The sequence below is a fragment of the Mytilus galloprovincialis genome, chromosome 10 (assembly GCF_965363235.1).
Source record: "Mytilus galloprovincialis chromosome 10, xbMytGall1.hap1.1, whole genome shotgun sequence".
In the NCBI taxonomy this organism is placed as follows: Eukaryota; Metazoa; Mollusca; class Bivalvia; order Mytilida; family Mytilidae; genus Mytilus; species Mytilus galloprovincialis.
Window position 1 is genome coordinate 11,516,281 of NC_134847.1, and position 14,734 is coordinate 11,531,014.

At 30.5% G+C, this 14,734-nt stretch overlaps 1 protein-coding gene and 1 long non-coding RNA gene across 2 annotated transcripts in view; both read right to left on the reverse strand.

Moving 5' to 3' along the window:
- The window catches only part of LOC143048966 (uncharacterized), a 46,957-nt gene that overhangs the window by 6,912 nt on the left and 25,311 nt on the right, over nucleotides 1-14,734 (reverse strand). The window lies entirely within an intron of this gene.
- On the reverse strand, nucleotides 4,457-6,326 carry LOC143049842 (uncharacterized). Its single transcript, XM_076223585.1, has one exon. The coding sequence runs from the start codon at nucleotides 6,253-6,255 to the stop codon at nucleotides 4,588-4,590; it is 1,668 nt and encodes a 555-aa protein (XP_076079700.1). The 5' UTR covers nucleotides 6,256-6,326; the 3' UTR covers nucleotides 4,457-4,587.

A 14,734-nucleotide genomic window follows, 5' to 3' on the forward strand; every position in this document is an offset into this window, starting at 1 on the left:
ATATTTTGAACCGTAGAAAATCACGAAAAAACTTTGATGACATCACAGTCACATGACATAATTATGTCTATGAGCTGATAACAAAACGACGTCAGCCAATCAGAAGACGCCTTACATCCAAAATTAAATTATTATGAAATACAGTCGGTTACTCATATAAATCAGTTTGTCAGATATAAAATAAATTTATAAGTTTCCTATTTGAATTTGTTTTCACTTAATTCAATGCAATTTTATAACAAGATCACAATATTGAAAGTGTACAATCTTCCTATTGACTCTTAAAACAATTATTATGTTTCAAAAGAGTCACATGGTGTCAGTTTTACCTCCCCCTTTTTTCCCCAACATCTACATCAAAGAAGATAATTTGAGTTTTCATGAAATTAAATCAAAGGAAAATTATAATAAACTCTATTAAAAGTTATCTAAACATGGCTGAACCACAAACCTGATTTATTTTTATTCAATACTACAGAAAAAAAAATCCAAAAAATAAGGAATAAAGTAAAATGGATAAAAAAAGATGAAGAAAAGGGAATAATGGGTGCTTAAATATAAAGAATGAAAGAATAATGGACAATATTTATAAAGAATGGCTTGAACACAGAATTAAGTGAACCTATTATATATTATAAGCAATTTAACATTAAACCAATTTACAGACTTTCTGTTAGAATAAAAAGAAGATACCAAAAGGGCAAACAAAAAACAAAGTAATGCAGACAAGGTATAACTTAAAGGAAGAAGACGATATAATATACAAAGAGCTTCACAGAAAATCAAAGACTTGGAAAATTGACCCCTTAACCAGGTGCATTAATTTATAATTGGGAGCCAATTAGGAAACAAGTACAATATAGCCATCGGCTTTTACATCACTAAACGAATAACAAGGTCAAACAGATTCTGACCTTGAAACAGAATAGTTCAATGTTTTGATCTCATCATGGAAACACATGAGTTTTATATAGAAAGGATACAAATATAACAACTTTATTGTGCCTGGATACTTTTTAATTATTTATAGTGTCCATATATAGATTGCAAATGTTTTCCTTCTTGTATGGTAAAACCTTGAATAATCATACTAAGCCCAATTCTTTACTGTAATTTCAAAATAAAAATTTACAGTAGAAGCCTTGATCAATTTTCTTGCAAGAAGTTAATTGATCTTTAAAGTTACATAAACAAAATGTTGGAAAATGCAATCAGAATTTCTATATTGTCATTGAATGCCCTTGATCGTTTGTATATCCTGGAACAGTTCTTATAGAATGGATTTTAATCAAAATGTATGTGTTAGAGTACAAAAAACTTTTACCTCCACACAAAGTATGAAAAAATACTTGCCCTTGTACTGAATAATATAAAATAATAAGATGGTTTCAATGAGACAACTTATATTCCCCAGACTAAATGATGTCCAAATTAGCAATTATAGGTCACCACCTTCAATAATGAGCAAAATCCATACTACATCATAGCATTAAAGCTGTAAAAGGCCAGATATAAGATATATATTTAGTTCATATACGTTGGTACAAATTTTTTCATAATATATAATATTATTATATTTATATTACAATGTATTGATAATTCTTTCATAAAATGTACCTTTTGAAATAAGTGCATTATATCTTTACTGATAATGCACTGACAGGAGTGTACTATTGTTACTTGTAAATGTTAAATGAGGGTTATCATGAGGAAAGAAAAGTTATTGTAGAGGGTAGTAATGCCCTTTACCGTGAGGCGTCAAACGGCCATTTTTAGCTACCATTAGCGCCAAATTGATAAAAATTTTACCATGATTCATCAAAATATCCTTATTGTGATTTGTAAAAGGTAAAAAAAAATATTGTTACCGTTTTTTGGAAAAAAAATTAAAGTGAATCGTCAAAATCATTGGATTTTCTAATGTCTAACAGAAAGTGCATATATTAGCGTCATGCACCAAAAATTACCGTTAACATCATTTGGCAAGAATTTTTACCTTTATTCGTCATGAAGGTTCCCCCTCATTGTAGCCTGAGCTACTTAGTACCTACTTTTAGTAAAGAATTTGTTAATATTGTCAATATTATCAGTAATTTTATCATTATTATGAATGACTCAAGTGAAGGACATCAAAGTTTCATCATCATGAAGCACAAATATTGACTCATGTTTATCCTTTATCTATAAAATCAAAAGTGGCTTTTTGATCAAATAATCTTCTTTATTATCATCAAATTTTAAATAAGAAGAATTTATTTCAAATAAATTTTTTTCAGTAATAACTACTAATCAATCTAATCTATGAAAGTCATATTGTTTAATCAGTATTACAAATCTGTCAATGTATCAACTAAAGGCTCCTCATGCTTAAATTTGTATGATTTCAAAGACTTTTTTTTCTAATTTTTAAATAATCCTGCATTAAATTTATAGAACATATATTAACCATTATTAATTATGTGTATTGATTATACTATATTTTCAAAAGTCAGAATTGTTAATAAATAGACAGGTTTGTACACCTTACAATCATTCCATGCAACAAACATATTGTTTTATATTGTATCTAAAAGAGAAACTAAGCCAGCAGCACCTTACATTAATTGATTACCAGGTAGTATAATACACCACTTTCAGCACTTATAATTGTGCTTTTTGGAGGCGGCCTGTTATTATTGGTGAAGAAAGCCTGAGTGCTTGAAAAAACCACAGACCTTCAGTAGTAAAACTGATAATGACTGTAGTTAATTAAGATTAATGTATAGCACAACTGCTTATGTGCAGGATTTCAACTCACAATCTCAGCGATGACAGGCTAGTGATGCAGTAGTTTGACTTCTTAGACCACTTTGTCAATAAGGCCCAAACTTACCACTTACAAATGAACCATGAAATTAGGTCAACGTCAGATGAACTCTTCCAGTTAAATACATATATTCTGTTTATATAATCGGTTCATCCAATTTCGACTCTTTTAAAATTCAAGAAAGTATCCTAAATTGAGGTAAATTATACGGCCTATCAAATAATGTTTGGTCCCTAAAATCACTGAAGAGACATTAATTGGTGAAATCCAGATATGGTGTAAAAAAAATTATCACCTCATGTTAATTTGTATTTTACCATCTTTGCCACAGGTTTTTGATATAAAGATCCATTCATACATCTTAAGATCAATTCATTTAGCAATCGTCAATGGCAGTCAGCAGGGTTTGAGAACATCAGTTTTTCAACCTGTTAGTCAAATGCATTTTGTTAAAATATACTTTTTCATTTTATTGGTCTTTTGGAAAATGTTGTTTGTGCTGTATTTAGACCCCTCTACAACAAAATTTGTTTTACATGCACATGTATACAAATTGCATTTTTTTATCCCATGCAATCATAGGTTTGAACGTTGTTTTTAGTTTAGAATATATATACCTTTCAATCATTCCATACACTTAATAAAGTTGAACTACAATGTATAAAAGTGCTTATAGTGTCTGTGAAAAGAAACTACACTGGTAACTTATTTGACCAATGAACCATAACAATGCGGTCAGGGCCAGATGATACCTACCAGAAAACCTTTTCAACAGATCTTCATAGTTTGTTCTTATGTTGTACTGTTACACTACTGTCCCATGTGAGAGGAGGGTCGGCACGCCTTCAACTTCAAAACACATTCCATATGTGCCTGACCCAAGTAAATCAGGCCTTTAGTTGTCTCATTTGAATTGTTTAACATTTGTCATTTTAAGGCCTTTAATATCTGACTATGGGGTTTGGGTTTTACTCATTGTTAAAGACCATACAATGGCCTATAGTTGTTTATTTCTGTGTCCTTTTCGTCTCTTTTGGAGAATTGTCTCATCGGCATTCATACCACATCTTTGTTTTTATATTCAAACAATCATTTACATGATTTAATCACAATAAACATATTGCATTTATATATATATGGTATCTGATAAATAAACCAAGACACAAAAACTTAACATGAAATACCACATCATGTCATTTTTCTTTACAATGCAAGTTAAATTTTATACAAAATTCTTACAGGCTCAGTAATCATCAAAAAATAAGAAAATGTGGTATAATTGCCAATGAAACATCTTTTCACCGGAAGAGACCAAAAAAGTACAAGTAAACACCTACAGGTCCCAGTACCGTCTTCAACTTCCTTATATCAATAAGATCCTTTGAAACATCAGATGTTATGGATCAGTTCCTATTTTCTCATGATCAGCTGTTATATATGGATTCCAAAGACATCAAATTCAATACTGTAAATTCAGAAATTATTGCGATTTAGTCATTTTAGCAATTGGAACATGAGAAGAGTTGAAGATTCATGAGAATATGCTAATTTGTAAATGGTTAAGAATTTTGTCTATCACTTGCAACAATATGGATAACTTTAACATTTACCTCACTTAGACCATATCTTAAAAATACTAAAAGTCAATAATAAAAAGTACAATTTATTAAAAAGACAGAAACAACTACTATTAAGATTGACACTCATGACACTGTCTTTGTACTAACATCAAAAGAGTCTCTTTTTCTGCAAATGAACTAAATTGTTTTCAATACATTGTATCATGAAATATTCACTTCATATATTTTGGCTTTATCACTACTGTCACTTGTTGTACATCCTATGAAAATATTTCCAGAGTCAGCAACAGAAAAGGAAAACGACAAAGATATTCCAACTTTGTATAAATCACACCATAGAATAAAATTTCCAGAGCTGTTAAAAAAATACAAAATGCTTTTTCTTGAGTCTGAAACTACAATATTGTCAGATTGTGTAGTGAATGCACGGTGTGGTTCAAAAGGTGTTTTGTCTGAGTTAACTTCTGGATGTCCATTGAAGGTATTTATAACATCTCCATCCTTACTCAGTATTACCACTCTGCTTCTGTAATCATTAGATAACTGGTCCACTACACAGATATTACCATTCTTTGTTCTAGTTATATTCCTCACATTTGTAAATAAAGGATTTCCTTGTTTGTCATATTCGTAGGTAGTTTCATGTTTCCCACTTTTATCCATCACAACCACAACACGTCTTCCTACTGCTGGGTAAACTAATTTCCCACTATAAGCACCAACAGTGACTTTTCCCTCTGGATTTACATAAACAGCTGATATTGATAGGAGTGGTTCTACATCATAAACAGAATTAGTTACTTCACTAGTTTGGCCACTGATCTGCTTCAGTACAGATTCTCCTGAATTAAAAAGGAGATCTTTAGATGTATTAATACATGTCATACCAAAGACATTAACACCTTTTTTATCAATTACCTTCAATCTACTCCCTTCTATTTTAACTTTCTGTAGCATGTTTTTGTCCTTAATCCACAATGTATCTTCAGAACATGCTGCTATATGACGTATGCTGGAAACTTCAGAGTTAAATTCTTTTATAATTTTGATGTCCCCCTTTATTGAAACATTTTCTAATGAACCAATGTTATAAAGAGTTATTTGTCCAGGAAGAAATGTGGGAATAGAATCAAACTTGGTACCAGGTGGTGTGATTGTTTCCTTCATTGATTGGACTAACCCCAAACCAGCCACAAAGACTCTTCTGCCATCATTTGATTGGATGATATCATCAACCTGTAGGTTTTGGGATTCCAAACTTCCAATAAGAAGTGTCACTTCATTTTCTTCTTTTTTTGTAGTTTGATGAAGAGCTTCCCATTTTTTCATTATTTCTGATTTTAATTTCTCACCGTGTTGATCAACCTCATTCTTAAGTACATTTTTCTGAGTTTCTATTTTCTTCAAGGTATTATCCAATCTTGCATGTTCCCTGGTTTCAATATCTTTGACTTCTTCTTTTCTTTTCTTTAGCTCTTTTATTTTAGTTCTTATATTCTTTTGTCCTGCCTTCAATTTATTAGTATGCATTTCATATCCCTCTCTGATGGCCACCAAACCATGGCCATTATGGGTTTCAGAGATACAAAGGGGACATACTAAACAGTCACAGGATTTGCAAAACATAAAGCAATTCTGTTTTAAATGTTTTAGACAGCTTATACTAGAAAAATCTACTTCTTCTGCATGGAGCCCCACTTCCTGGATAGAAACAACTTTGTGATCCTTGGCAAATTTGAATTTCACATGAATTTTCTCCTTACACTTATCACACATGAGCATGTCACAGTTAAGGCACTTCCATTCTATTCTAGTGTTCTCCTCACAAAGGTTACAGGAAACTGGGACCTGTCCTCTTCCATGGGCCATAACTTATTTGTAAAACTTCAAATATGTCTGCCAGATATTTTACTTCCTTAATTTTAACTTACAACTGATATCTGAACCTAAATATAGATTGTTATTTATCATGTGACATACACAAGTAACTACACTCTAACTATCGGAAAATAGAATTCTTTTATAACAGTGTTACTATCATAGATAAGATACACTTATTGTATAAAGATTAATTGGTTGCTTATATAGGTAATCACTGAAGCATGACTGGAGTGGGCCCCCTCTTAGCCAGTCAGCGGGCCACCACTTCTGAAAATTTCTGGATCCGCCACTGATAGTGGCTAATTAAGTTTGATGAGAAAAATAAGTCAGTCATCAGAGCAATCTCAATCTCAATATCTATGGAGATGTTGCATAATAAAAATATAGGAAAGAATATTGCCATTGCACTGAGACCAAAGAATTATGTGGTCGTAAGCAACTATAGTTCATTGTACATGTGAAGCCTTCATTAATGAGCCAAACACTAAATGCTACATTTTGAAACAATCACTAATGAGCAAGCCCCTGCCACTATTAAAAGATCAGGTAAATATTTGTAAACTATTTGTTCATTTCAACATTGATCTTTTGGACTAATTACATTTTAAAAGGTAGAGGCTTTCAAGAACTTGTATAAAATGGAATCTTTGACTAATTGTAGTCAACTCCATCTTATAAAACCTCTACATATTTTTTTTATAATCTCTTATGTCAAACGTGGCCAATATATTTGTATATAATGCTAACAAATGAATTACAAACATTTTCATTCTAATGATAAAGAAAACTTACATATATACAAATTCAACTTAAATATTTTCTCTTTATCAAATTCATTGATTTTCATGTCGTTGATCAATAAAAGTTAAAAAGTCATGACCTACAACTAGTATTTCGATTTTAAGGCCATTTTAATTCACAAGTACAGAATAATGTAGTGTCAATTTTGATCTACTTTTTCCCAACTGAATAACCTTAAATTTTACATTACCTATTTGTAAATTTATCATTGAATATTTTATAGATATGATCGCAAAATTAGTCTCATGATAGAGCAATGTACAGGTGCTTTTGAAAAAGTAGATTCTGCTGGTTAAACTGGATCATAAATCTGTTCTTATCTTTATAATATAATAATGAAATACACATCAGTTTTATTCTATACAATAATAGTTATACTTCTACTCTTGTATTCTTGTTATTAATAATGAAATGAACATTTGGGCTTTCTTAACACACTAAATTCTTTATATTTTTAATTCAAACCAACACTTTGATTTATAATATAATTATCTATAAAGGAAACTTACTAAATTAGTTTGCATCTAAATTAGAGAATTTTCTTCATTAAGAAATGGCTGTAATATTTTTTTCTGTCTATGAAGAAATAACATAAAAAATGTGGTGCACACTGAGTGCACCACATTTTTTATGTTATTTCAAATAGGCAGAAAAAATATTACAGTCATATTCTTTTAATTATATTTTGAATAGTAGAAAATCACGAAAAAACTTTGATGACGTCACGGTCACATGACATAATTATGTCTATGAGCTGATAACAAAACGACGTCAGCCAATCAGAAGACGCCTTACATCCAAAATTAAATTATTATGAAATACAGTCGGTTACTCATATAAATCAGTTTGTCAGATATAAAATAAATTTATAAGTTTCCTATTTGAATTTGTTTTCAATGCAATTTTATAACAAGATCACAAGATTGAAAGTGTACAATCTTCCTATTTACTCTTAAAACAATTATTATGTTTCAAAAGAGTCACATGGTGTCAGTTTTGCCTCCCCCCTTTTTTCCCCAACATCTGTACATCAAAGAAGATAATCTGAGCTTTCATGAAATTAAATCAAAGGAAAATAACTTTATTAAAAGTTGTCTAAACATGGCTGAACCACAAACCTGATCTATTTTTATTCAATACCAGTGGCGGATCCAGAAATTTTCATAAGTGGGGGCCCACTGACTGACCTAAGAGGGGGCCCGCTCCAGTCACGCTTCAGTGATTCTCTATATAAGCAACCAAATTTTTTCCCAAAAAGGGGGGGCCCGGGCCCCCTGGGCCCCCCCTCTAAATCCGCCTCTGAATACTACAGAAAAAATATCCAAAAAATAAGGAAAAGAGTAAAATGGATAAAAAAGATGAAGAAAAGGGACTCAAATGGGTGCTTAAATATAAAGAATCAAAGACTTGGAAAATTGACCTCTTACCCAGGTGCATTAATTTATAATTGGGAGCCAATTAGGAAACAAGTACAATATAGCCATCGGCTTTTACATCACTAAACGAATAACAAGGTCAAACAGATTCTGACCTTGAAACAGAATAGTTCAATGTTTTGATCTCATCATGGAAACACATGAGTTTTATATAGAAAGGATACAAATATAACAACTTTATTGTGCCTGGATACTTTTTAATTATTTATAGTGTCCATATATAGATTGCAAATATTTCCTTCTTGTATGGTAAAACCTTGAGTAAACAAACTTAGCCCAATTCTTTACTGTAATTTCAAAAAAAAAATTACAGTAGAAGCCTTCCCTGGTGTGTTGACCAATTTTCTTGCTAGAAGTCAATTGATCTTTAAACTTAAAATATAAAATGTTGGCAAATGCAATCAGAACTTCTATATTGGATACCCTTTGTAAACTCTGGAAGAGTTCTAATAGAATGGGTTTTAATCAAAATGTATGTGTCAGAGTACAAAAAACTTTTACCTCCACACAAAGTATGAAAAAATACTTGACCTTGTACATTGTACTGACATAATATAAAATAATAAGATGGTTCCAATGAGACAACTTATATTCCCCAGACTAAATGATGTAGATACCATTAGCAATTGTATGTCACCATACAACCTTCAACATTTAGCAAAATCCATACCACACAGTATTTAAGCTTTAAAAGCCCAGATATAAGATATAAGTCCATATATATTGGTACAAATGTTTTCATAAATTTTGATTATCATATTTTTTGATAATTTTTTCATACAAATGTACCGTTTAAAAAACTCAGTTTTTATCTTTACAAGTATACAATTGTAAATGTATATGAGGGTAACCATGAGGGATGACAACTTATTGTAGTAAATTATTCTGTAAATAAAGAATTTGTTATTTTAATCATTATCATTATCATTATCATTATCATTATGAATGACCCAAGTGAAGGACACCAAAGTTTCATAATCATGGAGCACAAATAATTGGCTCTATTTTGTTATTTATAAAAATGTATCTATAAAACTAAAAGTGTCTTTTTGATGTCTTTAACTTATCAAATTTTGAATTAAGAAAAGTTTAATTTAAATAAAATTCATCAGTAATAATTACTAATCAATCTATGAAAGTCATATTGTTTAATCAGTATTACAAATCTGTCTATATATCAACTGAAGCCTCCTTAAATTTGTATGATTTCAAAGACTTTTTTTCTTAATTTTTAAATAATCCTGCATTCAAGTTATAGAACAAAACTAATTCCATAATGAAAGAGGATCATCAAAGAATGTTTACATAAAAGAACTTTTTGTTATTTGCACTTGACAACAGCTGTTTTCACAAATAGTATGTTTAAAAAATATGTGTTAGCTTAAAGAAATTTTATATAATTAGAAATCAGTAAAATTACAAACCGGTATTATTTTAAACTGCTTCATAACAAACTCTAAATGGTACATGAATTATATTTTACCAAAAGACATTTTCTAATTTATTTTACGACAATTTCACAACTAGTTCTTGCTTCTTTTAATAACAGAGTTTAATTTTACCAAAATTGCATTTTCTTACAGACAATTCACAAACTTATCTGATGCTCCTATTCAGAAGTTGTGACAGAAATATTTCAAACAGCTTCTTAAAGATTATTCTTCTATTGAATTATCAAATTACATAATATAACAAAGACAGCTATTACAAAACTATAATCATTGAATTATTCACTATTTACATACATGTATGTACCACTTAAATCAATTTTTGTTTCATATGGGGTAAATATTGACTCGCTGTAATTAGAACAGTGACTGACCCTAATCTTATGTAAATATTTTCCACAAAATATTTGGAGCACAATCGTATTATTGACTCTGTTTCGTTTGTAGAATTAAATGAACAAGGTCACTTTTCAGTGACCTGTATTTTTCCTAGCTTCTTAGTCATTTGAACTCTAGCGGAAAGTTGTACGCGTCTTATGGTCAATCATACCACATCTCCTTATTTTTATACATTGTAGTATAAATTTATACATTATTTGTTTCTTTATTTGTGGATGTTAATTTCCAACTTTAGATTCATGATGCTCTGACCTTAAATACAGAAGTCATACTTCAGTCTCATACTATTTTTGTTTTCAGGAGGCCTTTCCATGTTGTCAGTTAATCACCTAACCTGCCTGTCAGATGGTGTGATAACTATTTCTTTTAGTCCAATTGTTCTATACTCATGAAAAAACTTGTAGCAAAACTAAGAAATTATAAAATTACTGTCTTCATAAGATGTGGTGGGTTATTTGTGTTGTTAAGTATAATTTACAAATTAAACACAACAACTTTTACATAAGCAGGCGTAACATTTCAGACGTGAGAACTTATAACTGGGGAAAAAAATAGTCAATTGATCGATCTTGTTTATGGTGACACATAAACACCAAAAACCCCTCTATACACAAACTCATCTATTTTCTGGTGCCAAAGTTATATAGGTTTTGAATGATAAATGATCTAAAAAAAACAACAAACCTAGTCATAATGTTTGAATTCACAGTTTTTTCTTGTTGTTACGGTGATGAATGTGTATATATTGCATACTTAACAAGGTCAAGACATTAAGAATTAGCATAAAAAGTGTACATCTTAACACCACAGTGTTTTATTACTGAATAAAGGGGGAGGGATAAATTGTTAAAAAAAAATTGGGGTGGGGGTAATATTTTTCAAAGGATAATATAATTTTCTAAAGCTAAAAGCAAATATTAAATTGTAGCTTTTTTTTCAAATTTTCAACTTTTAATGAATGGTTGATAGTTATGATTGATTTATGTTGGAAGTCTTCAACAGCAAGGTCTGTTTTACTACAGGAACTCAACAAATCAATGACCAATAATAATTAGGTGAATTTAGAACCCAGCCAGACACCATCTTAGACTCATAGCAGCACATAAGAAAAACTAAGGGGAACACGATCATAAGACATAAGTTTTTCTGGTCAGTCATCTGTTATTTATTATGACCATGTTTTATTAATAGGCACATAAATTGACCCATAAAAGCAGGAACCTGACCCCTGAATATAACAGTATTGACAATGTCAAATTACTATGAAAATATGAAAATAAAAACATGTCAAAAACTGAACAATTATGCCATAAACTTTATGGAGGGCAAAAAGTATATTGTTAAAATAATTTATCATAATTCAACTTTATCATCTTTAAAGGTTTCTTGGTTAAACTTCACAGCTTTGACAAATTAGCCACACTGAGAAACAGCTGCCATTAATACATTCATAAAACAAGTGTTTATATCAGTTGAAATTTTCAAGAAAATGCAGTTGATACAAAATGCATGTACCGGTATTGTAACTGAATTTGTGTAATTTTGCTAATTTACCAGTTCCCTCAACTGCAAGTAAGCTGGATTTTGTCATTAGATTTTTGTAGCATTTAAGATGGTCCTTTCATATGAACAATTTCCAACATTAAAAGAACTAAATAAATTTTGAGACACAATTCGTTAAAGTCAGCTTTTGCAACTTGTAACAGTTTTGATTCAATTCAAACCTGAGATGTGTAATCTTGGAAAGATTTTTTTTTTAATGTTTCAATTAGAACGTTGATTATTTTTTCATGACTAACCCTATTACCCTGCATATGTGTCAGTTGTTTCCACCTAGCTTATCGATATGCTTTGTGTAAAGATTTCAACAAAACTAATGCCAACCATACTAAAATGTTGAAGACTTTAACCTATAAATTATAATGGTTTACTTTTACCATAGATGTAATACCCATTACATCTATGCTTCACATATTATGACTTGGATGGAGAGTTGTCTCATTAGCACTCATACCACATCTTCTTATATCTATAAAATGAGCATGATGAGGATTGCATGAAGAATTAATTCTAAAGGTGGTACCGAACACTTTCACTAAAATTAATTTGGCTCGTTTAATTTTCATTAAATTTTGACAAAGTATTTACTTTGACCCTTTAACCAAAATGTATAAATTTCAAAAATTTTGAACCAACCGTTTTATCAGAAAAATTACGCTGGTTAATATATAGCAGAGTGACAAACACCAATTTTGATCATTGAGAAGCTTAATATTCCCTTTACAACACAACGTTATTAAAACATTTGGCTGATTCAACAGAGTTATCTCCCTGTAGTATTAGGTTCCACCTTAAATATTAAAATTCATAGACCCATTAATAGCAATATTTTATTAAAATGTCATTAAAACAATATGTATATCAACAATTGTTACACTATTTAACATAACATATAAACCATATTGCACATTATCAAAGAAAATGTTTGTTACAGACTGACAGCAGATTACTTACAAGCGTTAGCCTTTCAAAAAGGCTATTCGACTCTTAGCTGATGAAAATGGAAAGTGCTCTCGCTTTGTAGATTAATTCATTTACTAGAATATAGCCACGTGCATCAATCAACAAATTTAACCACACACGTGAGGTCACACGCTATGAAGTATTATCGTTTAACGTTTTTGTTTACTCCAGAAGATTCGACTATTTATAGATAAAGGTTACCTGTGTAAAATCTAATTGCTAAAATAGAGAGGAAAAATCCGATACTCTACAGGATTGAAGAACATTTACTAGGTTTGGATTGTCCTAACCAATCGATAAACTTTGATTATTCACGTCTCGTAATATCTTCCAATCAGGTAGCAAGAAAAATTCACGCGCTAACTGTCCATCGTTCAATTCTTAATCTCGACTCCTAGGAGTCGAGAATAATAAAACTTTTATAAATATAGTACCTTAAAAAAATCATAATGTACTAGCTTTGACATATATCATATATAACTTATATTCTATTTTAAACTCTGTAAGATATATACTTCAAGGCTCTACAATATGTTACTGGCATATTTAAATTTATAGAATGTGATGAAACAGCAGTCCAACAACATAAATAACCAAGTCAGCAAAATAGGCCAACCTACAGTTTCAACAAGAAATAGGTGTTACACTGTGTCACAGGTTCATAGAATATAGAATCATGGAAGTAATATTTAAATATTACTTCCATGATGGAATACACAACAAATACAGAATAATAAGCAATTAGGATGGAAAAAGGGGGGGGGGCAAATTTTCTAATTTCACAACACAAATCAGCAAGTCAACATGAGACCAACCTACAGTGACAATAATAGACTGGTGTTTATTCATTATGAAGGTCTATGTTAACAGAAAAAAGTGGGTGAAAAAAAGGGGGGGGGGTCTTCTTTCAAGATTTAAATAACTTTTCTAGTTGGCAAATTTAATGTATCATTTACCTGAAATCTCAAATATGTCTGGGGCAAAGTATTTAGTTTACGCTACTCCAACCATGTCATTGAAATTTTCTTTTTATAGAAGCCTAGTGAAAAAATCTATTAAACTATAGTATTCTATTATAGAACACATTGTACTGGATCAATATTGTATGCCAAATAAACTGTTTAATAATGTCAAACAATATGTTGTGTCATTTAAAAACAGCCAGTTTTTTAGTACAAAAAATTACATTACCACGATCATTAAGTGATTTGTATTGTACAGTTATTTGATAGTAATTATAATTTATTAGACAAATCAATTAGAAATTTAATCACTTAATTTGTTCATTGAAGTGATGTAATTTGAGACATTAATAGACCATTTAATTTAATTGGATTTTATATCTTATGGTTTCCAGATTGAAGAAAATTGAATTGAGACCCAATACACTACACGGAAACATGGAAGAAATAAAGAGGCCTAAGATACCAAGGGTACTTTTAGATCTCACAAAACGAAGAAAAATGAGGAAGACATGGCTAATAATGAAATATTACAAAAAATATAGAAGTATAATCTACAAAACACTCCATAGAAAACTAAATAAAATTGAGAATGGAAATGGGGAATGTGTCAAAGAGACATCAACCCGACCATAGAACAGACAACAGCAGAAGGTCACCAATAGGTCTTCAATGCAACGAGAAACTCCTGCACCCAGAGGCGTCCTTCAGCTGATCCCGAAACAAATATGTAATATTTCAGTGATAATGAACATCATGATAAACTCCAAAAGACAGTGCAAAATGTGTCCTGAGTCTAAAATAAATGTTACAGATATTGTAGTATAAAGATACAACACATGTCCTAAATGACCAAAAATAAAATGTTGACAAGGAGAAATGTCTTGCCTGTATATAA

What these genes read in the sequence shown, in the direction of transcription:
- LOC143049842 (XM_076223585.1), bottom strand. Translation starts at nt 6,255, where the DNA reads ATGGCCCATGGAAGAGGACAGGTCCCAGTTTCCTGTAACCTTTGTGAG.